We start from the raw sequence: 27,967 nt of genomic DNA, 5'->3' as shown, positions 1-27,967 counted from the left end.
AGTGACTTAAATTTGTTTCCTCATATTTCTGGAGGCTAGAAGTCCAAGATCAGGGTGCCAGCAGGATTGGTGTTTGATGAGACCTCTCGTCCTGGCTCGCAGATGGCCGCCTTTTTACTGTGTCTTCAAATGGCCTTTCTGCTGGACATGCCCAAAAGAAAAAAATCTCGAGTCTCTTCCTCTTCTTACAACCACACAACTAATCATTATAACAAACAAATGAATCACTCAAACGCATATGCAAATTTTTATTTAGAATTAGAAACTCAAATACAAATTAAGTACAATATAAATTAAACCTTCATGAACAATCCACAACCACTTTAAATCATCTACTATTTCTACAATAAAATTAAAGAGAAACCTAAAAATAGTGAAAAGTCAAATTATTTTTAAACTCATATTGTTAACAGTAAAATGATTACAAAACACTCAAACTTAATCAGAAAATGAACAAAGCCTCTCCAGAGTGACTCCTGCGATCCACTAAAATCAATTAAGAAATTAAATTATAGTATGATTTCTACTCATTCACAAATAAAAAGCACCTCATTTTTAAAAGACAACTAATTATCTGTTTCTTTCCAGGGCTGTGAGGATTACTCTGTTTACTTGACTTTTAAATTTAATATGGCACAATAGGTGTGGTCAATGAAAACATATCACTAAAAATGCTTAGAATGTCCCTTACAGACCATTTTTGTTTTATTTCATAAATCAGGAGGTCATATATTTAAAAGTTATAATATTACAATAAATATGTGGCAAAATAAATAATCAAGTCTTTCACTTTTCACTTGCAAGTGGGAAACTGACCAGACTCTTTTTATATTTTCCCTTTTTATTATGTCCTAATTCTCCAGAAAAAAAATTTTTTTATATTCTATATTATTGTTATAAATCCAAGTCGAAGAATTGGTGCCAAAAAAACTAACTAACTAAAGGGAGACAGTTATATCTTAAGTCCATGTTGTTTCTGAAAATACTTATTAAAAGTGGAGCTAGACCTATCTTAAGTAGATTAACAGGAAAATACACTGTTATGGTGTTTATACATTTAAAATAATCCAAAACAAAAGATAAATACACGCTCAAGAATGGCACCCACATATTCAAGAATAAAGTGTTCTCCATATATACTAACAACTGTGTGGCTAAATATTTTCCTAAAAACATGCATATTATAAAGCCTTTTATAATTGAATTTATAAAACCAAACTATATTATTTATGTATCAACTGTCATGACTGAAGCTTTCTGCATATCAGGAGAGTTAAACTTTAACATCTGTTGTTCTGAGAAACTGAAGATGAAATATAATCAAACTAGCTTTTCACTAGAAAATTTTATATATCTCAGCAATCTGTTATACTTCTTGTCTTCAATGAAATAGACTCCAAGATGTAATTATTCTTTCCAAATGTTAGTTTCTACTGCATTACTCTTTAAAAACCACTTTAATCAAATCACATTTCTTGGAGAAAATTCACTCAGGGTTCTGAACAAATCAGTTGTTTTCTACAAGCAACTCTGCCTTGAGTGGTAGAGCTCTAGCTCTCTTAGAAGTAGTTTTTCGCTTTCAAAGAAAATGAAAAATATGTACAGACTTTCTACTGACTTACTAAAAATAAGGAATAATAGAACGTGTAGAAGTTCTGGAATACAGTAACTTTTAAGTTCCCACAGTTTCCTTTCCTATAAACTAGCTATAACCTCAGAGAAGTCATCTAAGTTCTCTGTGCTTTAGTTTTATCTTTAAAACAAAGAGATTAGAATAGACAATCTCTAAGGTCCTTAAAATTCTCACATGGTATGATTCTGTGCTTCTGAAGAAATATTTAATTGATATACTGAATTGGCCATAAATCAAGAGAGTTGAATTAAAAATAGCACAGCTGAACTAAACACCTATTAGAAAAACACAAATACTGTGGTAAAGCTCAACTCCCCAAACCATACGAGGCCCGTTCCCTCTTCAGCCAGACCAATGAAAAGCCCACAGAGTTAAAACCAAATAAGTTTGGTTAAATAAATTATTTTAAATTACACTTTAAACCTATTAAAATATATTATCTATGCCACAGTTTTCCTGCATTCGAATATACATTATTTTCATGCTATTTACATTCAAGATAATCTGTACAGTTAAGGTTGGGGGCTACTTAATATTCTTGCACTTCAAAACACTAGTAAAGTTAAACAGAATGAAGAGTAGGATATTAGTCATTATCATATTCTGCCAATTTCAAATGAAAAATATGCTGAATACCATTTATGGGCTAGAAAAACAAGGCAATGGTAAAAAAAAGGGAATCTTGCTTGTAAATGCTAATGCTCAAATGAATTCAGTTGTGTTTTGCCATTTCTCAACAAAAAAGAAGAGGGCGGAGACGGTGGCAGAAACCTACTAGGTAATACTGAACCACAGCATTTCAGGAGCTTTTATGAGAAATTAACAAGTAGTTAATGCACCATGAAGCAGCACTTTGGTACTAGTGCAGTGCAAGTTGGTTTTCCCTTGTCCAACTACGGGCAGCAAATGAGGCTCTTAACTATAAAATAGAAAAATAGGGGAGATTTAAGAAGAAATTAAAAATCATTTACAAAAGATAATCAGCATTATTCACAAAGTTAAAAATTCTGTTTTTATTTAACACACATCAATGTTACACATGCTTCACTAGGGAAAATCTTTTGAATGTAAGACTGCTGCTTGTGTATAAGAGACAGAAAATCTTTCCTTTGCAAGAGATTCTGGATTTCTGAGAATGAAATCCAAGTCTTCTCAACCTGAGTGCTACATATTTAAAAACCGAGAAAAGTACATCTTACCCATAGTGAAGAAATGTTTCTAACTCTCAACATTGTATAACATGTGATCCCTTTATTCTTTATTCTTGGAAGGATCAGCTTTTATTTTATGTAACTTCAAAGAAGGGGACCTAGTGACTGTAACTGAATAATGAATACATAATTAGCACCTAAATTTAGAGAGCACTTAATTATTGCCATAGTTTTAAATCACTGCACACACAGACTGGGGGGAGGTCAGGTATGTGTGTTCAGTGATATCAGAACATTCTCAAAGATTAGAATCTCACGCTTCCAAAAATTATCCTTGATTTGCAAATGCATTTATTAACATTCAAACACAATATTATCGTTTCTTCCTGGCGTTACAGATATATACTCTTTTTAATGAATAAAGAAATAAATGAGGTTTATTTTTTCTTTACCACCATTAAGCTGTCTTCCAAATGTGGCACTTTTTCAGATTTAGATGGAAAATAGTCCTTATAAAAAATGTCATTCCTATTCTACCACTGGTATTATTTTAAATGTTCTTTTCTATGAGGTCAAGAGTGAAGTAAATGACCATGGGCCTCTGCTGAAATATATAAGCAAATATAAAGCATGAACAAAGAAAGTGTACATTAATTTCTGGCAATATATTGGCACATAAACGCTTATCTGGGCATGGGCTTAGTCACTCACTTGCGTCTGACTCTGTGACCCCAAGGACTGTGGCCTGCCGGATTCCTCTGCCCATGGGGATTCTCCAGGGAAGAATACTGGAGTGGGTTGCCATGCCCTCCTCCAGGGGATCATCCCGACCCAGGGATTGAACCCAGGTCTCCCACATTGCAGGTGAATTCTTTACCAACTGAGCCACCAGGGAATGCTTATCTATGGGGTGAAAAAATCACTAAATGAAAAGATAATAAATGTTTGCTGGGATATTATCCCCAGTGAATGGAGTCTATACCTTACAGAAATTCTTGTGTTGCCTTTAAAACAAGCTTCACTTTAATTCTGGACAGAAAACTCTGCTTCATATGTTAAAATTGATACATAACATTACAGTTTTCCATGAAACAATTATCCCCACTGAAAAATCCTACCATCTTACCTTTTCTTCCTATTTGCTTACAAGAAGTCTTTCGTGGATTCATAGGGAGGAAAAAGGCTTAAAAACACATGTTCTTTCCCCAAAGAGGCTGGCAAATTTCAACAGTTCACAATCCTCGTATTTGTCATTTATATTTACTGTAGCAAATTGCATTCCTCACTACATAATTAACTTTCTCACATACAGAAGAATTAAAATTCTCTTATTGGTATCTTTAAGGTAATATTTCTATCTCCTTTAAGGTATTCTAGTTTATTTCTGAAAGGAAATGAATACATCAAAACATAGGAACACTGTTGATGCAATTTAGTTGTTAATAAAGTGCATGTGGCTTTCAATATAAATATTGTTTGATACATTATACCTAAATAAAAAGTTAACAAAATAAAAATGAAGATTTAGCTCAGTACCTAGGTTGCGGGGGCGGGGGGGGGAATAAAATAGTAACAAAATTGGGAGAAATATTCTTCTTCCCCCCCCAAAAAAAGCCAACTGAAAATATTCTTTAATTAAACAGACTTCTGCTTTTCAAGCAACCAGACATGCTACACAATAACACCAACATGCAACACCTGGAATGCAGAATCACATTCTGATTGCTGCCCCTGTATTTCCGCATTCAATTCACAGCTCTCTGGTGTCTGGCTGACTTCACATTGCAAAGCAGGAGATACGCCACGAGCGACATCTGCAGAAGCGCTATTAGATAAGACGTCTAGCTTTTCAGGGGAGCGAGGTAGGTGAAGCTTACTATCTCCCGTCCCTTCATCAAGATGTCTCCTCTCATCAGCATCATCTAGCTGCTGAACTGAAGTTAGATACTGTTCAAGCAGACTGTTATCCTGCTCGTTGTTGGAGCCTTCCTTACTCCACTCACCATGTTCTTCACTAACGTCCCCTACGACTGACTCTTTGCCGTACTTGACAGTGTCAATGGAATTCCCCATTATGGAACTTTCACTACCTTCTGTGGAACTTTTTTCAAAATCCAAAGAATCCTGTAAACAGTGAACTTGTTCAGTTAAGGAGGAATGAAAACCAGAGTCTGGAAATTCTGGTAAGGATTTCTCTTGAGGAGCTTCATCAGGAGCAATGAACCAATCAGAATTCTGATCAGAAGATGGCTCCTGACTTTGGGTGAATAAAGGAGGCTTTGATGGCACCAGAGTACTTGATATAGGGGGAACGTCAATATGGCAGGAACTCAGATGCTGGTCCACAGTCTGTTGCCAAGCTTGTAGAGACCTTACCTGCAAACCAAAGGATACAGTTTCACTACAAAATATAAATCATGCCTACTTTACAACTGTCCTTTGAGGTTTTTTCCTACACTCAGGAAGTTGGTAAATGGCAGATGGCAAAACTGGAGGTAGAAATGTCCTGACTCCCCTGATCCTTTCCACAGCCCCCCTAGCTTAGACCTGGTTGGCAAAAGTGGTTCACATTGTTGGAAAGCAGGAAAGCAGGGATGGGCCAAAGCAATTCACTTGCTCCTACTACAAAGATAATGAGAAGCACAATAACGCACATACAGCTGACTAAGGGGTCTATAAGGTTCTCAATACACTGAAGTCTATTTAGCAAGATAACAATAGAACCTGTTAATATGAGCAGATTCTCGAAAATGGAAGTCTCATGCTAGAAACCCATTTCGGATAAGAGTTTTTAAAAACAAACAATGTAGGATTTCCCCTGGTGGTACAGTGGATGAGAATCCCCCGGCCCATGCAGGCAACACAGGTTCAATCCTTAGTCTGGGAAGATTCTACACCCCACAGAGGCCGTGTGTCACAACTCCTGAAACTGGGGTGCCTAGAGCCTGTGCCCTGCGACAAGAGAAGCCACGTCAATGAGAAGCCTGGGCACCGCCATGAAGAGCAGCCCCCATTTCCTGTAACTACAGAAAGCCCTCTTGCAGCAAGGAAGCCCCAGCACCACCAAAAACTAATTATTTTAAAAAGAGAGGGAAAGAAAACCTAACAATGAAGTATACACAACTCTAAAATACCTAAAAATTCCTGGAGTTCTTGATAATACGACCTTTACCTCTTTTTCTTTTTTTTTTTGGGCCGCGCCACACAGCTTGTGAGATCCTAGTTCCCTGACTAGGGATCAAACACATGCGGCCCTGCAGTGGAAGGGTGCAGTTCTAACCACTGGACTGTCAGGGGTTCCCGGACCTTTACATTTTTAAAGTATACTTAGAACCTCAGAATTTTACTGTAACGTCTGCAACAAGAAAGCAATACAGAGAATTTTTTAGTTTCCCTTAGACTATCCTTCAAGGTAATCCTTGATAGTAGTTTGATATGTATCTTCCCAGACCTTTTACTATGTATTTTCAAAAATAACAGTATAGGTAAAATCCTATTATAACAAATCCTTTTCTAAAAATACTTCCAAGGAATAATCATCGAGAACAATACAATAGTAGTAAAACCGATGTCTGAACTGTCCCCATAGCATGCTATTTCAGGATTCAAACTCTCTACCTGGAAGTCATGTGGACTTTTTAGGACATGCATATTGTAGCCATCACACACTGTTTCAATCATCTTTCATTCAAATAGTCTTAAAAGATAAAACAAGACAGCTACTTGAAACTTAAATTGGGCCTTTTATATCTATTGGATAGTTGTCCAATATCCTTCAATTTAGCACTTTCCATCAGTGTTATAGTTCTTTATCTTTCTGGTCAAAATTATGAAAATATTTTTGTTCAGATTAAATAAAATGTAACAAAATTCACTGTCCTAGTTCAGAGTTAGTGGCAGTGAACACAAACCACATCCTTAACCTTGAGAAAGGGTGCTACCTTACCTGTAACTGTTCTATGATTATCTCAGTAAATCTAGAATTTTTCTTCATTTACACAGTAGGTAAGTCAGCAGGAAGGGGCTTACCTGGTTCCAAAGGAATCTGACAGCCTCTTCTTGAACAAATTTTTGAATCCGTTCTTCATCTCTTTCTTTTCTTAATCTACAATAATTCAAAGTCCATTACCGACACAAGAAAGGGGGCTTTGAATTATATTTCTTATTATGACAAATAAACATATACAGTGTAAACAGATTAATAATCTAATAAGTGCTTTCCACTTTTAGAGTATCTAAGTGAAATGTTACTTTTAAACTATGACTCAACATAGAAGCCAAATGAGATGTGACTGAAATTCAGATTATACTGATTCTACAAAGTATTGCCAGCCAGTACTGAAAAATAAAATATTAAATGGCTCTTTTTTATCTGGCCTCAATTTCGCAGCCAAACACACAGAAGGAGCAAGAGCAGCAGAAAAGATCAGGATCACAGCTTCAAAGAGAAGAGAACTGGCCTCCTCTTTGAAGAGACCAGCAGGACTAATCCCATCAAATTTCACACCCCTGTTTGCTCCAGGCCCTGACACACTCCTTGCTATCACCAACAGACTTTCCTGTGCATAACTTCCCTTCATTCATTAAAGTTTCACTGTGGGCCCACTGTCCCCGCCTCCATACTTAAAACTTATCACAAACCTAGGGTTCCCTTAGCTGTCCAGTATCTCTCAAAGTCACCCCATTTTGTTCTGAACCTCTGACCTACTTTCTCCAGCCCCTCAAGACTTCTTACTGCGCCATGTGGGACTCCTGAATTAAAATCAGCAAACCCCTGTATATACACTCAGCTTCTTCTCTGAACTTTTCCTTGACCAAATCAGACGCACTTCCAAGGGCACTGTAGCCCTCTCAAGTGGCAGCTATTTTTTTCACTTACACATCAGGGTCAGAACACTGCTTCCCACTGCTGTTTACAAATGACTCTTAACCTTCCTCCTCCAAGAACTCCAGCCATCCTGCTAAATTTCCCCAAACTCTTTTTTCAAGCACTGAGCTCCCCCCACTAGCGGCCTCCATCCACTGAAGCCTCAGCACTAGTATTCTCCTCTGCCCTGCTCCCCTGGTCGTTTCTGGCGCCCTTGACATTCACACGGATGCTCTATTTAACAATCATCTTCAGTCCCACTCTGGTAGGGGTGGCGGTGTAGTTGCTAAGTCATGTCAGTCCCACTCTAGACTCAAGTATTTTGACTACACCACTTAAAAACACGATTTCAAGCACCAACACAAACCTCTCAGTTCACTTGTTCTTGCCACAATCTGCAACAACCTGGACGTCCAGTCCTCATCTATGACCACCATACAAACGACGTCTTTCTCCTGTCTTTCCTTTTACCTCATTCAAATTCCAAGATCTATCACTATCATCATCTCCCTTCAAAATGTCTGCAGCTCCCTTGATCTTCCCTCTCTCCCCTACCATGTTCACCTGGGGAAAAAACCCACTCCTGGCTGAACCGGGTCCAAAGTCAGAATAGAACAGCTGAGAGTTGCTGATAAAAATCACACAGTTTGACTTATTGCTTTACACTTTTAAGTTTTTCCTCATACTATCCAGCAACTCTCCATTCCCTGTGTAAGTTCACTTTTAAGATAAATACTCCATACTCACACCTCTCTCCTTCAACCCCTCACATCTTCACCCCCTCATTTCCAAGTGCTGACCGCATCTTGTATATTACTGAGAAGAGAGGCGCGCCCATCCGACAGGACTTCCCCATCCCCCACCGCCGATACCTCCCACCTCGCCTGCCCTGCCTCAGGCCACCCCCTCCGCTTGTGCACGGAACCTCTTCTTTCATCTTCCCAAAAAACTTCCGTCCTGCGCTTCTTTCATTGCCCTGCACCATCAGTTCTTCCTTCCTTATTGAGTCACTTGCACCAACACATAAACCTCCTCTGTGTCTCCCATCTTTAAAAAATAATCTTCGTAACTCCAGATTCTCCTCTGGCAACCACCTGCTCCCTTCTCCTCCTCACGGCAGCCCTCGTCCAAAGCGGGTCGTGCTCACTGTTCACCTCTCTTTCATTATTCGGTCCTTTCCAAACTGACTGCATCCCACTAACCCGCTGAAGCTGCTCTTAGCAAGCTCACTGGGCAGGAAAGGGATAAGTGAGCAGGACAGAAATGTGCAAACAAAAGACAGGATTGGCCTTGTCCAGCTTCTGAAATGAGATAACCTCTAAACCTTTGGAATAGCCTGCCTGATTAGAGCACCTTTGTACCTCTGAGACCGTTGGTTTATGCCAGCCATGTGCTTTATGGGGAATACCAGCTTGGTTCACCTGAGACCCTGGGCTACAATGGCATCAGCTTGACCTTGGGTGGGGCCTGAGGTCTGAGGAGTTAAGGTCAGTCATATGGACTGACCCAGGTGACTGGCCGCCAATAAAAACCCCAGATGCCGAGGCTGGAGCTAGTTCCCTGGTTGGCGATACTTCATATGTTTTCACACACTGTTGCTTCGAGAACTGAGCCCACGTGTAAAACGGCACTGGAAGGAGACAGCTAGAAGCTTCTGCTTGGTCTCCTGAACTTTGCCCTGTGTGTCTCCTTCCTGTGCTGACTGTCATCTATTTCCTTTCACTCCAATCAACCATAATACACAGGAACATAAAGAATAGCTTTTTTGAGTCAAGAGTCCTTTTTGCAAATCAAACCTGGGGATAGTGTTGGGGGCCCTCCACACACAGTCACCGCGGGTTGCTGAATCTAGCCTAACAGTTCTCGGTCCTCTTCCAGCACCTCTCCTCTCTCCTGAAACAGGGCCCTGCTGGAGCTGGGACACTTTCCCCCAGTTCTCCTCCCACCCCGGCCGTCCCTTCTCAGTCTCTTTGACTCTTCCTCCTCTCCCACTTATAACATCAGTCAGTACTGACAGGTGCAGTGCTGATACTCAGAATAAATCTAGGAAATCCTCATTTCCCTGGGGGACAGTCATGATAGCTTGTAAGCCACAGAATGAACACATAACTTCCACCATAGCCCCCAAATTTTAACCCCTTCTAAGTTCCTACTATTTTCCTTAACTCTTATGTCATCTACTGGGTTCTATGGAGACATCCTCATCTTCTCATTTTTACACTCATTCGGTTTTTCTACATTTTCTGTAGCTTTTGTGTTTAGGTACATAGACGTCCAGAAGGCATGGATCTCATCCGACATTTACTGCTACGCTGCATCCATGTTCCAGTTTCGGCACTAGATACGCAGGCTCATATTGCAGTGCTTGCTCTCAAGCTGCGTTCAGGACCGTGTCAGAGACAAACCTGGGGTGGCAGCATGCTACGGGAAGTGTCCCAGCCACAACAGCGGTGATTCAGTGTTCTGAATCAACGCTGAGAGTCTGACGCCCCCAGACCAACGGAACAGCACCTTCACAGTAAAAGCCTTAAAACAGACTTCTCACCCACCTCCTTATTTCACTGGTTAGGCAGACAATGTGCTCTTGCATCCTGCGAAGACGGATTTCATAGCGCACGTCTCTAGCTTGTGGGTTGTAGTTCCTGGCATAAAAGCCCCGCCAACAGGCCTGAAGCTTGGTGGCTGCTTCATTCAATTTCTGGAGGGCAACTTTATCCTGTCCCAGAGGAACAGATTTCTGGGTTAACACCCTGCAGGGAAGTTTCTCTGAAGCTGTTTGAGACCTGGCTTCTTCACTGCCTGGCTGCATATGGAAGACACTGTGCCCAACTGACTCAGAAAAAGACGTAAGATTGTGGGTGTGATCCTTCAAGCCGGCACTGGTGACCGCTGGCTGAGGACACGGCAACAGTCCATCTTTCTCATTTACCTCTGTACCAACTGCACTTTTTGTCATCTGAACAGAATTCTCATTTGCAGCCCCCAACGCCTTTTCCTCTTCCTTGTTTGATAAGCCCTGGTTTTCCGGCCCTTTCACAGATTCATCTGCAGCAGCATCATCTTCTAGGCTCAAGTTAATGCCTTGCAGCCTCAGCTCCACTGTAGGGGATACTGGAGAAAGTCCTGACGCAACTGGCATAAAAGTAGACTCTGAAGAGAGGAGACTGCAATTTAACTTGTCCTCATCGGTCTGGATGTCTTCCAGGTGCAGGTCATTTCGAGAGTATCTTGCAGTGTGTACAGAGGTTGGAAAGTTATTCTTAACAGCATGTGACTGGTCATCATGACTACTTGTCCCAACCCAAGAATTGACTTGGATGACGGGTTCTAAAACAATCAACAGAGTATCATTGGAAACATTAAGTATTTAACGAGGGATTTTTTTTCAGTTGTATCCCTTTAATGAAATCTAATCCCTGAAATATAGTAAAAGACAGTGAAATCCTTTCAGTAATTTCTTCCAAAATGCCTTAAAATATCAAACCAAATATTTTTAAGAAACTTAATTCTTGCAATAATCATAAAAATAATCAAAGTACTATGTCAAGTCAAAAGGTGGCAGTCCTCTGAATGTTTTCAAAAATTAAGACACTTAATAGTTATACATGTCTGTGTATATTGTTGTTGTTTAGCCACTAAGTCGTGTTTGACTCTTTTGCGACATGACCCCATGGACTGTATAGCCCCCCAGGCTCCTCTGTCCCTGAAATTTTCCAGGCAAGACTACTGGAGTGGGTTGCCATTTCCTTCTCCAGGGGATCTTCCCGACCCGGGGGTTGAACCCACGTCTCCGGCATTGGCAGGCGGATTCTTTATCACTGAGCCAAAAGGGAAGCTGCCGTTTGTGTAATATACATTTATATGTAAAATAAAAGATCCAAATGTTCACTTGAGCTAAAAAATAAAACATTCTGAAAATATGTACTGTTTCCTGTTTTATGATACCAAATAGATCAAACAAAAAGGGACAGGAAATCAGTTAACTTCTTACCGCTTTCTGGGACCACCTGGCCATCTGGAATGGGGCTGGAATGCTCTGGCACAAGGGATGCCCTTGATTCAACAGGAGACGACTCTTCATTGTGGCTCTGGTTCATTAACTGCCTCTGGTGAAATCTAAAATCAGAATACCTCATGTGATTTAACACAAATCAAAAAGGAAAGCTTCTCTGCTTCCTTCAACAGTTCGACAGGTAAAACAATGTCAAGAAGGGAGACGTTTACAAGGTTTTCAAAGTACATACCTTTAATGACCTTGAAATTACAAAGTCTCATGGGTAGAAAGTGTTAAGCAGTTTATTTTTAAATCACATAGTCAGACACCATCACAAGCATACACACACACACACACAAACCTTCAAAGACAGGATCTCTGATGAAAGAAATGACTACTAAAAATGCTTCTAGCTATATAACGTTAGTGTTTTGTTTTAAGGTTTTTCTAAGAGTTTTAGCTATCGTTTATTTTTGGCTGCACTGGGGCTCTGTTGCTGCGCTCGGGCTTCCTCCGGTTGTGGTGAGCGGGGCCACTCTCTGCCCTGGGGCGCAGGCTGCTCGCTGCACGCGGCCTCCCCTGTTGCAGAGCTCGGGCTCAGCAGTGGTGGCACAGGCTGAGCACTCCACCGCATGTGCCATCTCCCGGGACCAGGAATCAAACCTGTGTCTCCTGCACTGCCGGGCGGACACTTAACCACCGGACCACCAGGGGAGTCTCTACAACCTGAGTGTTTTAAAGTCCATGTGAAACACCCACGTTAAAAGAACAAGTGAACTTATTTTAAATCCCAGGCTGCCAGGCTGCTAGGCTCTCCCCCACTCAGGAAATGACTAGCAAGCAATGCAGCTGCTGGGGAGGAAGCCAGATGGCACTGCGTGGTTTGGCTCCTCCGCAGGACTGCTGCGGTGACCAGGGCCCCCGGGATCCAGAAACGCGGCTGCAGCACTCGCGCCAATCCTACTAACTCTGCAGGAAGGTCTCATCAGCCGCTACGGATCAACACGCTTACCTCTGCTTGCTCAGAATCTTCTCTAGCTTGGCATCCTCTGCAGTTTGAAGGCCCAGTGTAGAAGTGAGAGGACAGACTGTAGCCAGATACTGGACAAGCTGGATGTGCTGGCCAGGCCGATACGCTCGCCCCTTGCCTTGACTATACAGCCATTCAGCTTTTAAACTGGAATTGGGGGACAGAAAGAAGAAGGGCTGGCACTGGGGTAGACAAGATACATTTTCAAGCAATAATGATCTAACTTCTTAATTTGCCTTTCCAGCATCAACAGATGTTTTTCATGAATAACATTCAAGTCAAAAAGAAAAATTATCCTCTGCTTCACTCTCCTTACTCCTGTAGTGTTTTAAACGTTCTTTCTTGCTTAGGGGCACTTCCAATGATTTGAACTAAATGGTTCCAAATATTTTTAAATTACATTCAAAGAAGCAATAACTATTCCCTCCACTCACTGTCAAACTGAAGTACCTAAATACATAAATTGTGTTTAAATCCATTAGTTCATAATGATAGTTTTTTTTAAAGCCAACTGGTCACAGTTGAAGGATGCTAGTGAGCTACCATCTCATTATTTTTAAAAACTGATAAGGGGGGAGAATTAAATATTACTAATTCCATCTTTCCTATACAAACTATATCAATGAGTAGCCAAATACTTACTTCATAGAAGTATTCCAGCTTATTTAAAAATGAATGATAGAATTAAAATTTCACCATTTTGCAACTCTCAATGAATTAATGGATTTAGGCATTGATCGTTAATAGATACTCATAACATAAGAGACAACCAGATACCATGTGCCTCGAAACAGGACCCAAAAAGTTGTCCTCGCCCCCACAAAAGTCTGATCAAACCTCCACCTCCAACTACCGATTTACAGAAAACACAAAAGGGGAGAGTATGTCAAAGCACGTGGGGACGCAGCAAATGGCAAAATAAGCACAGTAGGAACTCTGCAGGACAAATAACCTGACTTCTTCAATAACCAAAAAGAGAAAAGAAAGCAAAGAGACAGGGGGCCCATAGGGAGATCTGAAAGCATCGTCTCGGACCTCTAGCCAAGCTGACCTTTCAAATGACTCCAGCCCTGACTGTGATCACACCACAAGACCCCAAGCGAGAACGACCAAATCAGCACAGCCAACCCATGCAGCATGCAATAAACAGTAAACTTTTAAGATACTGAAAAAGAGAGCAAGAAAGAAATATTTTAAATACGTCAAGCAATTACAATGTATGGCCTTATTTGGAACCAGTTTCCAAAACTCTATTTAAAAACTGCATTTATGAGGACTAAATGTAAGCACTTAATATTTGGTGTTATTAAGGAATTATTGTTAAATTTTTTGAGATGTGATAACACTACTGTAGTTATTTCTTTACAGACTGACATTTCCTAAATGTCCCACATAGCTCCCAAATTGGAGTGATTGGGAATAAGGCTGGAGTGATTATGTTTGGAGTGATTATGAATAAGGCTGCTATGAACATGCTTATGCATTTTTTTTTTTTGGCATACATAAGCTCCTATTTCTCTAGGGTATATAGCAGAGTCAAAGTGTTGAGTCATAGGGTATTTATACATTTAAATTCAGTAAATACTGTTAGTTTATCAAAGTGGCTGCATGATTTATACTTCTAGAACAGTTAATGAGAGTGCCAATTGCTCTACATATCCATCAAAACTAAACATATTGCTCTTCTAATTTTAGCTACTCTGGCAGGACCTCCACAATAACAAGGAAAAAAAATAATCTTTCTAAATTATCAAAAAGTCACTATAGTGGGGAGGGGAGTTATGATGAGTGGGACAAAGAAGACCTCTGCAGTGCTGGTTACATTCTAGTCTTCTTTTCAATGGTGATTGTACAGATATTCTAAAATACTACATTTAAACTATTTCTAAATTACATGCTATCATAACAAACTGGAAAATTCTTAAAGAGACGGGAATACCAGACCACCTGACATGCCTGCTGAGAAATCTTTATGCAGGTCAGGAAGCAACACTTAGAACTGGACATGGAACAACAGACTGGCTCCAAATAGGGAAAGTAGTACATCAGAGCTGTGTATTGTCACCCTGCTTATTTAACTCATATGCAGAGTACATCATGAGAAATGCTGGGCTGGATGAAGCACAAGCTGGAATCAAGATTGCCGGGAGAAATATCAATAACCTCAGATAGGCAGATGACACCATCCTTATGGCAGAAAGTGAAGAAGAACTAAAGAGCCTCTTGATGAAAGTGAAAGAGGAGAGTGAAAAAATTGGTTTAAAGTTCAACATTCAGAAAACTAAGATCACAGCATCTGGTCCCATCACTTCATGGCAAATAGATGGGGAAACAGTGGAAACAGTGGCTGACTTTATTTTTCTGGACTCCAAAATAGCTGCAGATGGTGATTGCAGCCATGAAATTCAAAGACGCTTGCTCCTTGGAAGAAAAGTTATGACCAACCTAGATAGCACATTAAAAAGCAGAGACATTACTTGGCCAACAAAGGTCCATCTAGTCAAAGCTATGGTTTTTCCAGTAGTCATGTATGGATGTGAGAGTTGGACTATAAAGAAACCTGAGCGCTGAAGAATTGATGCTTTTGAACTCTGGTGTTGGAAAAAGACTCTTGAGAGTCCCTTGCACAGCAAGGAAAACAAACCAGTCAATCCTAAAGAAAATCAGTTCTGAATAGTCATTGGAAGGACTGATGCTGAAGCTGAAGCTCCAATACTCTGGCCACCTGATGGGAAGAACTGACTCATTTGAAAAGACCCTGATGCTGGGAAAGCATCCTTATCCTTAATCCTCAATCCTTATCCTTAAAGCATCCTTATCCTTAATCCTCAATCTTTAATCCTCAGGGCATACTTGAAAGTTAGGTACCAGATTTTACAGATGAGAAAACTAAAGATCAAAGAAGTTAAGGCACTTGCCCAGGCCACACAGCTAACAGGTAGTAGGGAAAGATGTGAAGCCTTCCCTTGTCTCTCCTGACCAGGTCTCATTTCTCCTCCCAGGTCTCTTTTTATGCCAAACCCTTATCTCAGCCCATCTCACCGTGGTACTTCCCACATATGAAAATGTTACCAGTCCTACTCTCTCGGCCCATCTCACCCTGATACCTCCCACATATGAAAATGTTACCAGTCCTATTCCCCTAGAAAAATCTGGTAACGTCTTTCTCTTAAAAGAAAATCCAAGTAAATCCATATCCCAGCTCTAGAATTAACCAAGGTTGAAACAAAACAAGGTGTTTGAGAACACAGCAGCAGTCACTGAAAGAAAAATGAAAAGCCACACTTGTGCGCAGGCAAACTAGAGCTGACATACACCAGCCTTCCCCAGCACCTCCACGGTGTAGCTCCTGCCTGCCATTCCTCACTGCCCCACCCTGTTCACAACGAGATGAAAACAGAACGGAGAAAGACAAGGAAAACCCTGTCAGTATCTACCACTCCTCCTCCTGTCGGAAACCCCGCCAAGTGACTATCAGTCTCTGCAACAGAAGGACAATACTGTGAGGAAGAGTACAACGTGTGTTGAGCCTATGAACGCACATACACATGCAGTGAAAAGAGGAGGTGGAAGGAGGCAGTGATGAGGATCAAGTCATCTCGATTCTCACTATCCTCTCTAACTCCACCGCTTCTTGTCTACAACCTTGATCCTTACCTCCCCCATAGCTCTGATCCCACTGGTCATGTGCCAGCTTCCAGAAACCTCATCATGCAGGGCTCCCAGTTCTGAGCTGAAGAAATCATCAATGATCTAAAGAAAGGGGATTCCCACTTTCGCTGCTTCATAGCTAGAAGGTGAGGATCAATCAGTATGTCTGCTACCAGCTCCAAATTGGAACTCTGCATGCATTTTCCCACAGTCACTTTCATAAAGAGTAGTTGGGTCCCAAGGTGTTATTAATAGTGCCTTTACAATATGATGGATGCAGGTTTCCGTGGGACTGATCTAAAATCCTACACAGCACCCATAACATGGTTTCTATACAGAAATGCTCCAAGCCCCACACAACTGAATAACAAAAGAATTAAAACTCAATTTGTTGTATGTGGGGCATGAAATTAAACTCACTAGACCCAACCTCTAAGACTGATACTTATTTATTATCCTTTTTTAGAAAAGATAGAAAATCCTACATGAACAGCACAGAGTCTAGATATAACTGCACTAGTGACTAATTTCTAAATTCATATTTCAAGCAATATTCAGCTTCTTAATTTGTAGCAAGCTAGAATTGAGCTTGTCAGTTAATTTCCATGATAAATGGCGACGTTAAAGGGGTCATGCTCACCTTTCCTTCTGAGAAATCACATATCCATCTAGCACTCGGAGACTTAGGCACCAGCTGACGATGTATGGCCGGTAGTCGAACCCTGGGATGGAAGGTGTTGCCATCACACATGGATTGTTCATGATTGACAACTGTTCCAGTTCAGTTAAGGATGCCAGAAAAGAGACCTGCAACAAAGGACATCTTTGTTGAATGAAACGGACTACTCAGTGGCAAGCACAGGGCTTCCACTGATTACACATCTCTGGCAGTTTGAGAATGCAACAATTTCCCTCTTGTTTTGAAAAGTGACAAGTAACACTCATATTATCCACTGACTCCAAAAATTCCAACAATATGGCCATCTGTTCTTGCTGCACAAAGTCCTTTAGAAAGCACTGCTTCCTAGCAAAGAGAACCCTATTTTGAAAACATAATAGAAGCCAGAAAAAGGTACAGAGTAGGCCTTATTAACCGCTTTAATGTAGATGTCCCTCCACCAACAATCACTTCCCAGTGGAGTGAAGAGTGCAGCATTACAAATGAAATTAAGCCTTAATAACCTACTGACAGTAAATAAAAGTGGAAAGAAAAATAATGGTCTTCTGGAGCCAAGTGTTTCATCCTGATAGCAGTTTCCTCCAAGATGCTCATCTAAAGTGAGTTCACCACCTTTTCCTGCATCTCTCCTGAGTTTCCAGCTCCCGGGATCCCATAAGATACCCTCAAATTTTACCTCATTTAAGTCACGGATTTCATTTTCCGCCAAAGAAAGTATAGCAAGACATCTGGGTAGATAAGCAGGTGCCATTCTAAGAGAGGTGATGATATTTCCATGTAAAAGCAGGGTCTTGAAAGTAAAAATGCAATGAATTACAAACAGAAATAGACAAACTGGTCTATTTTGATAAAACCAAAATTATGTATACAAAAGGAAAGTGATTTTATTATAACTTCTCATCACACATAAATCAAAGACTGTTAATGCTAGAAGGGTCCTAGGTGGCCATTTGGTCCAGCTCTCTTTTCACATCCTTATTCTAAGTTCAAGAAAGTTTAAAGATTTGCCAAAGAACATATGCTTAGTTTAGCAAAAGGCATGTTGCAAGTTATTTGAACTTGAGCAACTTTCAACATACTTGTTCATTTCCTTTTAAAACATCAAAATAGAGGGTGAGAAAAGTGAAAGAAAACATTCACTGAAACAAAAAGCTACAGGGAATTCCCTGGTGGTCCTGTGGTTAGGACTCTGCGCTTCCGTTTCCACTGCAGAGGGTACCTGTTCCATCCCTGGTTAGGGAAATAAGATATCATGAGTGCCGCCAAAACAACAACACAAAGAGAAACAATCAGGTAGAAAGCAAATTTTCCACAAGCGAGAGATAACCCAAAAACTATGATTTACAACTATATTCTCTTGAGGAAGGTAGAAGGTACTGGATAAACCTGATTCAAATTCAAATTAAGACAGCAACAATGAAAAATAAACTGAAGACTCTCAACACCAGGATTCTGATAAAGTAATCATGCCTCCGTTCCAGAAAAAAAAAAAAAACTTTCAATCATCTTTAGTTCATTTGAATTATCTCAGTATCTGACTACATCAAATTGTTAAGAGTAATTGTTGCTAAAAATGATTTCTGCTAAAAAAATGGCAAAAGTTGAGCTAATAATACTATTTCTGAGGCTTAATGAATTCATCTCATGCTAATGATATCCAAAGGAGTAAAAATATGGAAACAGCCTACTCATGTTTTATGAAGCTGTTGATTCCAACTGTTACATATTTATTTTACTGCATTCCCCTCCATAAAAAGTGCAATAGGCTATAATTTTCTAAAGTGAGGTTAGATTTTGATAATTTAATAGTATCTACCACTAAAAGGAAACAACCATCTTCAGTGTCAAACAGGACTGATTACTCTCAACCCCACCAACATGTTATGCACTATTGATGCTATACAACTAAAGCTACTAATGATGACAGACTAGGCATGAAGGGAATTTCATCCTGTTTGTTGAACAGTAAATAAGCATTAACTTTAACTACAATGACCAGTTTCAGCTAAAGTAAATCAGTAATAGAAATTAACAACACAAAGTTTCATACTTAATTTCTGGTACACTAATAGAATTTTTATCATAATGAACACAATTTATTCTTGCAGATCTATATACAGATCAATTAGATCACTTTCTCTTGGCACTTTAGTATAAAATTTCAGAAATGACATAGAAAACACACTTACCTTCAGTGATACCAATTTAGACAGATCACCTATCTGGGGTATGTTATTGTCTGATAAATCGAGATGTTGTAGAGAGGTGCAGGTGTTGATTTGTTCCATGGCCTATGACAAGAAAAGGAAATTTATTTCATGCACACAAAATCAAAAAATGAAAGTCTTCCCTACTTCCTTGTAGCTGACCCTCTTCCTTCTTTCTTATTGTCAGAAGCAGAGGAGCAGGGCTTAGCAAGAGAAAGACAAGGCAGTGACAGCAGAATTTGGCATACTGTCACAGAGCAAGTTTCTACCTTCATTACCCCTCTAGAGCAGGCGATCCTATCACGCCAGATACTTACAGCTTGAAGAAGCAGGGATGACACATGACCCCTGATATAGCATAGAGTTTACAAGTTAACGCTGGGGCTAAACTGCCTCGATTCAAACCCTGGCTCAGCAACTTCTTGATTGTGTGAGCTTAGGCAAGTTACTTAACTTCTCTGCACTTCAGCTTCTTCATCTATATAGCACATATAAAGATTGTACCTGCTTTATAGGCTGTCATGAGTGACTTAAAACAGGGAAGGTGGTTAGAAGGGCAAACCTTACATGCTTGATAAGTCAGTTCTCTTCATTTAATACAGTTCTCTTGTCTACAGTATCAAAAAATAAGACACAGAAAACAAAAAATACAAAGAAAAAAAAGACACAGAAATACTGATTAACTTACCCAAAATGATAGTTACTAAGTGGTGGAAGCAGGACCAGAATTGAGAGCTCCTGACTTTTAAAACAGTATATTCCTCACTGTACCATTAAACACGCACACAGAGCTTAATTCTGCATGAATTTTCAAAATGAGTTTTTTTTTTTTTTTAGTTTATGGTAACTGAAATTATCTCTGGGGAATGGGAGTGGATACTCTCATTTTGTATTTTACTGAATTCTCTACTGCTTAAATTCCTTTTTCATAGCAAATACTTTTGTGAAGTTAAAAAAAAAAAAACTGCTAAAAAAGAAAGAAAGAATTCACCTTGAGATTATTTCCTGCCAAATTCAGCCATTCCAAATGAACTAGTTCCTTTAGGCCTTCCACATAGCCAATGCTATTATGAGGCAAATTCAACACCCTGAGTTGGGTCAGTTTGGCCACACCCATCATCCGCACCAGCCTATTATTAGCCACTGACAACTGAGGAAAGAAAAAACATATCATTATTCTTAGGAGTAAAATATAAATATTACTTTCTTATTAGGGTGGTTAAAAAGATTTGTTTATATGGTCAAACATTCCCAAATATATAAACTCAGCTTGTACTTTTCACATATATTGTCTAAATATTCTGCAGTGTAACTATTTATTATTGCTGTCACTCCTAAGCAATAGAAAATACAGATAAAGTTGAACAATCCCACACCTCTTCCAAGTACTAAAAGAAAATATCTTCAACACAGCAACTACTTGAGAATGTAAACTCCACAACAATGGAGTCCTTACACTGTCTCCATCAAAATCTAGAACAATGTCAGACACATAAGAAGGGTCGAATAAATGATGAAAGAACGAATGAATCAACTCTTTACGTCCACCATGTGTAACATAAAACGTTATGTTATTTAGCCAACATAAAATGTTTTCTTTTTTAACAAATGCTCTTTGTATAGTCTACTTTAAAGGTGGCAAAAATATGTTAATCTTCCAGAGAAATTTTAAAATTATCATTTAATAGTCATCCTGTAAAAATTAATTTTTAAATTTTTTACTAACTTATTTTATTTTTAAATTTACTGTAGCTATTAATTGTTTTTAATTTAAGGCAATACCTACTACTTTCTAGGCTTACAGAGTTACATTTGTTATCTTACTGCTTTATTTTGTATAATAATAAACAGGTCTTATATAACTATTTCCCCCACATAGCAATACCTACCTGTACTAATCGTTTGCATTTCTCAAGATTTTCCAATTTAATAATCTGATTTTTATCCAGAATCAAAGTATGAATATCAGCTTCACAGGGTAAGTTTGGGCTTAATTTCTGTAGCCCTTGCCCTGACCAATTGACCACTGACCCTTGAAAAGAGAAGGGGAATTATTAGAAAACACAAATACAATGCTGAGCATAGAGATAAAATCATACTCATAAAATCTTAAACATTTAGAATTAGAAAACACTAGGGCATAATAAATATCAAGATTTTAAAACTAAAGCAATCAATTTTTAAGTGACTACAGAATGAATTATTCCCTTTCCCTTAGAAGTATCAAATTATACCTAGACTTGCAATATTCACGTATGGATGTGAGAGTTGGACCATAAAGAAGGCTGAGCGCCAAAGAATTGATGCTTTTGAACTGTGGTGTTGAAGTCTCTTGAGAATCCCTTGGACTGCAATGAGATCAAACCAAAGAGATCAAACTGAAGGAAATCAGTCCTGAATATTCACTGGAAGGACTGATGCTGAAGCTGAAACTCCAATACTTTAGCCACCTGATGGGAAGAACTGACTCTTGGAAAAGACCCTGATGCTGGGAAAGACTGAAGGCAGGAGCAGGGGAGGACAGAGGAGGAGATGGTTGGATGCTATCATCGACTCAATGGACATGAGTTTGAGCAAGCTCTGGGAGATGGTGAAGGACAGGGAGGCCTGGCATGCTGCAGTCCATGGGGTCACAAAGAGAGGGACACGACTGAGCAAGTGAAGAATAACAACTCAAGTTTGCATGCTATTAAATACTCTGGGCTTCTTCACATTTAAATGTGAACTATTATTCCATATTTTATGCCTAAGTAATGACAGTATTTTTTTTAGATGTAACTAATCTTTTGATAGAGATCAACCTGCTTACAGTCTAACTACCAGTATACCATAAAGTGCCCAAACTATTTTGAAAATCAAAGTATAGTTATGTTGACTTATCTACAAGATGGGAATAATATACCTACTTCATTACATTGATATGGAGATGAAAACCGAAACCCTATGAACAGCACTCAACCCCATTCCTGGCACACAGCATTCAATAACATGATTTGGTATACTTAACAGACGTTCAAATTCTGGCTCCACTAAACACAGTGGTTTATTGGGCAAGTTATCGATCTCTTTGGGGCTCACTTTTCTGCTAAGATAGGAATGATAATAATACCTGCCTTATAATGTTGTTACAGAGAAAATGAGATAATGTTTAAAAAAAAAAAAGACACTCAGAACATAATCTGGCTCATATAAAAAGTGCTCTATAAATGTTAACTGCTATTATCATCAGTACATTCACTGCCTCGGTGGACTGGGGAGGTGGAGTTTAAGAGTAGCAGATATCTGAGGGAGGAGGGGCCAGAGAAACTGCCAATTTCAAATTTCTACCCAGATTAAGATTACCGTGGGAAATAATTATGCAAGATAGCTCTCCTGAAGGATATCAACGTTTTTCCATTGTCTAAAGGCTTCTAGCATTTGGGGGGACAGGTGGTCATTGTATTTAAGAGTTTGATGAAAGCTATATACCGTCCCAGGAAAATGCAGAGCCTCCGCACACAATTCAAAGGGATCGAAACACCTCTTCGACCCTCTCTCCCACATAATGAGCCAGATCTAAGCGGTGGGAAAGGGCCTCGACCCTCCGCCCTGCCTGTGACCCAGAGCTTCCGAGCCGTAACCAAAACAAAGGCGCTCCGCTCACACAGCACCCACGGAAGCAGCCGCGCCCCGCGCTGCGCTGGGCAGCGCCCAAACTAGATCCCAGAATCCCGTCTGCGTAACAAGGGGTGGTGAACTGCGGGCTCTGAATAATCCCCAGATTTTATCTCGGCCATTGGGACACTTCCCAGAAAGGGTCCAACGTCAATCTAGGGAACTGTTAGATAGAGGGCTTCTTGAACGTTCTAGGAACTGAGAGAAAGGGGGAGATCCTACAGTTTTCACCTGGGCACCCAGAACTCAACGTAAACATCCAAGAACGGTCACCGCAGCCAGAAATCCGCAGACCAGGTATCCTCAGGAGCGCGGGACTCGCGGCGCCGGGTAGCGCTAAGGTCTCTGGGGGCTTGTAGTCCGTTGCTTGGACCGCGCCGCGACGCCGCAGAGCGAGGCGGCGGCTAAGGGACTACAACTCCCAGAGGGCAGCGCGCCTCCGCGAAGCCCACAACTGTGCATCAAAAGAACTGGTCCAGAACCGAATCCATTAAACCTAGTCTTCTTCTCGCCACCTGGCAACTATTTAATTCAGTTCTTTGGAGTAAACCTTGGCACCCAAGGATGGGGATCGCCTTACCTTCTCCAGTAGGCAAAGCCGCGGCGGCACGCGCCGCCGCCATACTTCCCGCTTGCTGATGATACCAGGCAACCGTCCTCCGGCTGCTCGGCGGAGCTAGTGGTCGGGAGGAGCGAGCTTGAGACTACAGCTCCCAGGATGCACGGCACCCAAACGGCCCAATTGGCTGCCTGCAGCTAATGATGCGAAACCCGGGTTAGAATCTGAGTCGCAGTGAGTTTGGGAAACCTGGTCAACTCCTTAATTTGGCAGAGAGGCAAACTATTATTAAATGATCATTTCACTCTCTTTTCTAGATGTTTTCGGAATTTGACACTTTTATCATCGGAATGATTATAAGGTCCCTACTCAATGCAGACCGAATTTGAGGACTTATGGGGGGGGGGGGGAGGTGCTGCCCCCTTTATTTGACATTTCTGAATAAATTCAAAGTGTTCAACTCTGCTACAGGCGATTTTGTTGAGATAGTCAAAATCGATACATCTTATATGAAAATTTAGTTAAAGCATGTTGGGATAGAAGCTTTTATACAGTATCAAATATTTAAGTAGTTGTTCTTGAATAGTTGACAGAACTTTAGACCTAGACGTGTATTTAATAAGTATTGAGTGAGTGAGTGTGAACTCACTCAGTCGTGTCCGACTCTTTGTGACCCCATGGACTGGAGCCCACCAGGCTCCTCTGTCCATGGAATTTTTTAGGCAAGAGTACTGGAGTGGGTTGCCATTTCCTTCTCCAGGGGATTTTCCCGACCCAGGGATTGAACCTGGGTCTCTGGCATTGTAGGCAGATGCTTTACCGTCTGAGCCACCATGGAAGCCGGTTTTAATAAGTATAAAACCCAGAATTTTTCCAAGCAGTATACAAAAGAAGTTTACAGTCTCCAAACTAAAAAAATTACACCGCCTTACTGTAAGGGAGTAGGCTTACACTTTTTATATGACTATTAACATGCTAACTAGTGTGACTGTAACTATGAACTCAATAAGCTTTCAGGGAATGGAGAAAGAAACAGAAACTATAATCTTCAGAGAAGACTTGAAGGAGGAAGTGAAATGGAGCTAAGGCTTAAAAGATGGGTAGACTCTAAACAGTTCTGAAGTAGAAGATGAAAAGACAGCACAGACTGCAGGTGCAGACAGGTGGTAATGAAGCTAATCTGATAGCGCCCGACAATGTGGCGCTTCCAATTCCCACTACCCACTCCTTCACCCCCTCTTGCAATCTTTATTCTGAATTTCGTCTTTCTGAGACAGCCGTGTCCAACATCTCTGATAATTTCTGTTTGAAAAAAATCCCCGTCACTCATGCTCCTAGGTTTCCAGGCAATTGACTCTGTGAGCATTCCCTCCTTCCTGGATCCTCCTTCTCTCTGATTACAGCTGCTTTAACTTAAAATAAATAAACCCTGTTTCCCACTGTGTTAGTCTGAAGACAAATTTCCTAGCTCTCAAGAGGGAATTAAGACTAGGAATTTTTTTCCTTCTAATCAAGAACCCCCTTATGTAGAAAGCACAGTCTTACGATACAGGTATAAGAAAAATGTAAGCCTGAATTCTTTCTCCTACTAACCTTTGTTCCCTGGAACAGTTGGTGAAGTCTGAGGCGAGTCTCTAGGGAGGGAACGAGAAAGGGTTTACAGTTCTCTCCAACTTTGCAGGGTAATGACTTGGGAGGGGGTTCCTGGAAGCCCAGAAGGTACTTGAGGACTGCAGGTTTCTGCTAGTTTACAGAAATAGCAGAACCAGAGTTTTGTTTGGTTTGTCTGACCTGGTTTCCTGAGAAAAGGGCCAAAGAACTCACTTTATGGGGTTAACTGAGTATAGTCCTAGGTCTTAAAGAGAGCAGCCATAGTCCCTGGGCATAGTCTCACATGCCCAAGTGAACCAGCAACACTTTATAATCATACCACAGACACTTCTGTACTTCAGCCTTTGCATCCAAAATCAAATTGCTGCACTTTAACTAAATTGCTTCATTTTGTGTATTCCTTAAACCCTGCACTGCATTCTCCAGGCAATTTGGAGAATTCTACTGAACAACTCCATGAACTTCTCAACAAGGCAGCATTTTTTGGCCGGCCCAGACACCACAAGAGAGACTTTCCCTCCTATCAGCGCAGTATACTTGATCTCTGCAACAGCTGATTGCCTTGACTCATCTTCCCCATCTCTCTTCACCTACCCATTGCTACTAGCATGATCTAAGTAAAACAACACCTTTTATCATATTGATCCCCTCCTCAAAAACTTCCCTCTGGAAATGTAACTTTCTAGGGCAACCATAACCTAGCCTGACCCTTCTTCCCACTATTCATGCCACTAGTTTTCACTTGGTGCTTTTGATTGAGGGACTGGCAAAATGAAACTTGTGTTTCAGAAAGGTTAAACTGCTCATATGACAAGGATGAATTGAAAGGCAGAGTAGTGGTAGGAAGGAGACTGTTGGAATAGTAGATGGTAACCTTTTCCAGAGTAGTTTCAGGAGAGTATTATGTACAAGTTTATATAACACAAAGTTAAGAGACTAGGCAGACAAAAAACTGGAACAACATTTTGGATAGTGCCATTTCTCTTGACAAACAAAAGAGATTTTCTAATTGGGGTGAGAACTTATATTTGAAAGAAGTAAGTATAACAACTTCAAAGTTTTAAAACTAAGATGTTATTAATCTAAAGAATTTTGACACTGTAAAAATTTTGAAAATGTGCCTTTTTTACAATAAAAAGCTTTTAATCTGAGTTATGTTTTTTTAATGTGATTTTTTGTGATTTATGTGAAGGTTTGTTGTTCAGTCGCTCAGTCGTGTCTGACTCTTTGTGACCCCATGGACTGCAGCACGCCAGGTTTCCCTGCCCTTTACCACCTCCTGGAGCTTGCTCAATCTCATGTCCATTGAGTCGGTGATGCCATCCAACCATCTCATCCTCTGTCGTCCCCTCTCTTCCTGCCTTCAATCTTTCCCAGCATCAGGGTCTTTTCCTATGCAAAGAGTCAGCTCTTTGCATCAGGTGGCCAAAGTACTGGAGCTTCAGCTTCAGCATCAGTCCTTCTACAGAGTATTCAGGGTTAATTTCCTTTAGGATTGACTGGTTTAATTTCCTGGCAGCTCAAGGGACTCTCAAGAGTCTTCTCCAACACCACAGCTTGAAAGCATCAGTTCTTTAGTGCTCAGCCTTCTTTATGGTCCAACTCCCACATCTGTACATGACTACTGGAAAAACCATAGCTTTGACTATACAGACCTTTGCCAACAAAGTAATGACTCTGCTTTTTAATACACTATCTAGGTTTTTCATAGTTTTGCTTCCAAGGCAAACTGCCTTTTAATTTCATGGCTCCAGTCACCTTCTGCTGTGATTTTAGAGCCCAAGAAAATAAAGTTTTACTTATCACTTTGTCTCACACTGAATTCTTTATGCAATGAGACATCAAGAACCTGAGGTTCATTATGTCCTGAGACCAGGTGTGGTCTTAGTTAAAAGACCATGGGTTCAAGTCCCAATCTGATTTACACAGTTTCAGAACCAGTGAATGATTGCCAGCTCACCATTCTCCAAAGCAGTGAGATTACAGGAAGGCTATCAGAGCAGTCTTAAAGCATCAGTCCTAAATAGCATGAAATATCAGGGCTAAAATAATGTAGAAGAGTTTGCCATCTGATGAGATAGTAAATACTTTTATTCCTCCCATATAACATATCAGCTAAAATCTGAGAAAAAGAGGTGAAAGTATAAATTTCAAAAATAAAGTCACTGTGATATACTTTTCAGGTGCCTTTACCAAACTGGGAAGAAGCTGACTTTTCTTGAAAAGAATAATAAACTTAAAAAAAAAATTTTTTTTAAAGAATAATTAAGGAATCCTTGACAGTTTTATTTAATCATCTCTTTTGAAGTGCTTCTAAAAGGCAGTGAAGCTTATGTAAGTGATTTATCATATTTCCAGTTGAAAATTAAGCAAATGTTTAAATAAAATGTAATTTTAATTTATACTTGGAAGACTAAGGTCTTAAAAGCTCAAAAAGTTCATTTCTGTAAGAGTGGTAGCTTTACTTTCTATCCCTCCCTCCCAACTTAATTCATTTTTTTTTAAAGTGGTGTAATTGTTAATTTCATGTCAACTTGGCTGGGCCATAGTGCCCATGATCAGACATTATTTTGGGTGCCTTCTGTGAGTGTTTTGGGATAAGATTTTACATTTAAACTGGCAGACTTTAAGTAAAGCACATTGTCCTCCATAATGTGGGTCACCCTCATCCAATCAGCTGAAGATCTAAATATTTACAACAAAGGACTGACCTCCCAGGAACAGCGTGGAATTCTCAGGCAGACAGGCTCTGGACTTGAACTGCAACACTGGCTCCTTGCCTGCTCTCCAACCTGCCCGCCAGCCCTGCCGATTCTGTAAACACGAGCCTTCATAATCACGTGAGCCAGTTCCTAAAAAGAAACCTCTTCCTATATTTGTGCACATGGAGAACCCTGACTAGTAAAGGGGAGAGAGAAGTATTCAACCACC

At 40.2% G+C, this 27,967-nt stretch overlaps 1 protein-coding gene across 4 annotated transcripts; it reads right to left on the bottom strand.

Annotated features, from left to right (window-relative positions):
* Positions 1-235: 235 nt before the first annotated feature.
* Positions 236-23,612, bottom strand: CEP97 (centrosomal protein 97). Of its 4 annotated transcripts, none has more exons than XM_061134382.1 (12): positions 23,447-23,612; positions 21,447-21,560; positions 21,102-21,244; positions 20,204-20,362; positions 19,195-19,296; positions 17,682-17,795; positions 16,967-17,133; positions 12,658-12,822; positions 11,643-11,767; positions 10,201-10,978; positions 6,814-6,889; positions 236-5,160 (listed from the first exon to the last, which is right to left on the bottom strand). In XM_061134382.1, exons 1-12 carry the CDS (start codon positions 23,487-23,489, stop codon positions 4,456-4,458), a joined length of 2,691 nt encoding a protein of 896 aa, XP_060990365.1. In that variant the 5' UTR covers positions 23,490-23,612; the 3' UTR covers positions 236-4,455. The 4 variants fall into 4 exon arrangements, with proteins under 4 accessions (XP_060990365.1, XP_060990366.1, XP_060990367.1 ...); XM_061134383.1 differs by lacking the exon at positions 23,447-23,612 and adding an exon at positions 23,098-23,291; XM_061134384.1 differs by lacking the exon at positions 21,447-21,560 and having other exon boundaries at positions 23,447-23,608.
* Positions 23,613-27,967: the final 4,355 nt, after the last annotated feature.

The sequence above is a fragment of the Dama dama genome, chromosome 31, assembly GCF_033118175.1.
Source record: "Dama dama isolate Ldn47 chromosome 31, ASM3311817v1, whole genome shotgun sequence".
Taxonomy (NCBI): domain Eukaryota; kingdom Metazoa; phylum Chordata; class Mammalia; order Artiodactyla; family Cervidae; genus Dama; species Dama dama.
This window is presented reverse-complemented; position numbering and strand designations above follow the sequence as displayed.

Excerpts from the sequence above, each read along its gene's own strand:
- CEP97 (XM_061134382.1), bottom strand. The coding sequence starts at position 23,489 with ATGGCGGCGGCGCGTGCCGCCGCGGCTTTGCCTACTGGAGAAG. Across the intron at positions 10,979-11,642 it reads CCAGGTGGTCCCAGAAAGCG|AACCCGTCATCCAAGTCAAT; the intron begins GTAAGAAGTTAA and ends TGATTGTTTTAG. Across the intron at positions 6,890-10,200 it reads CTAACCAGTGAAATAAGGAG|ATTAAGAAAAGAAAGAGATG; the intron begins GTGGGTGAGAAG and ends GAATTATTGTAG.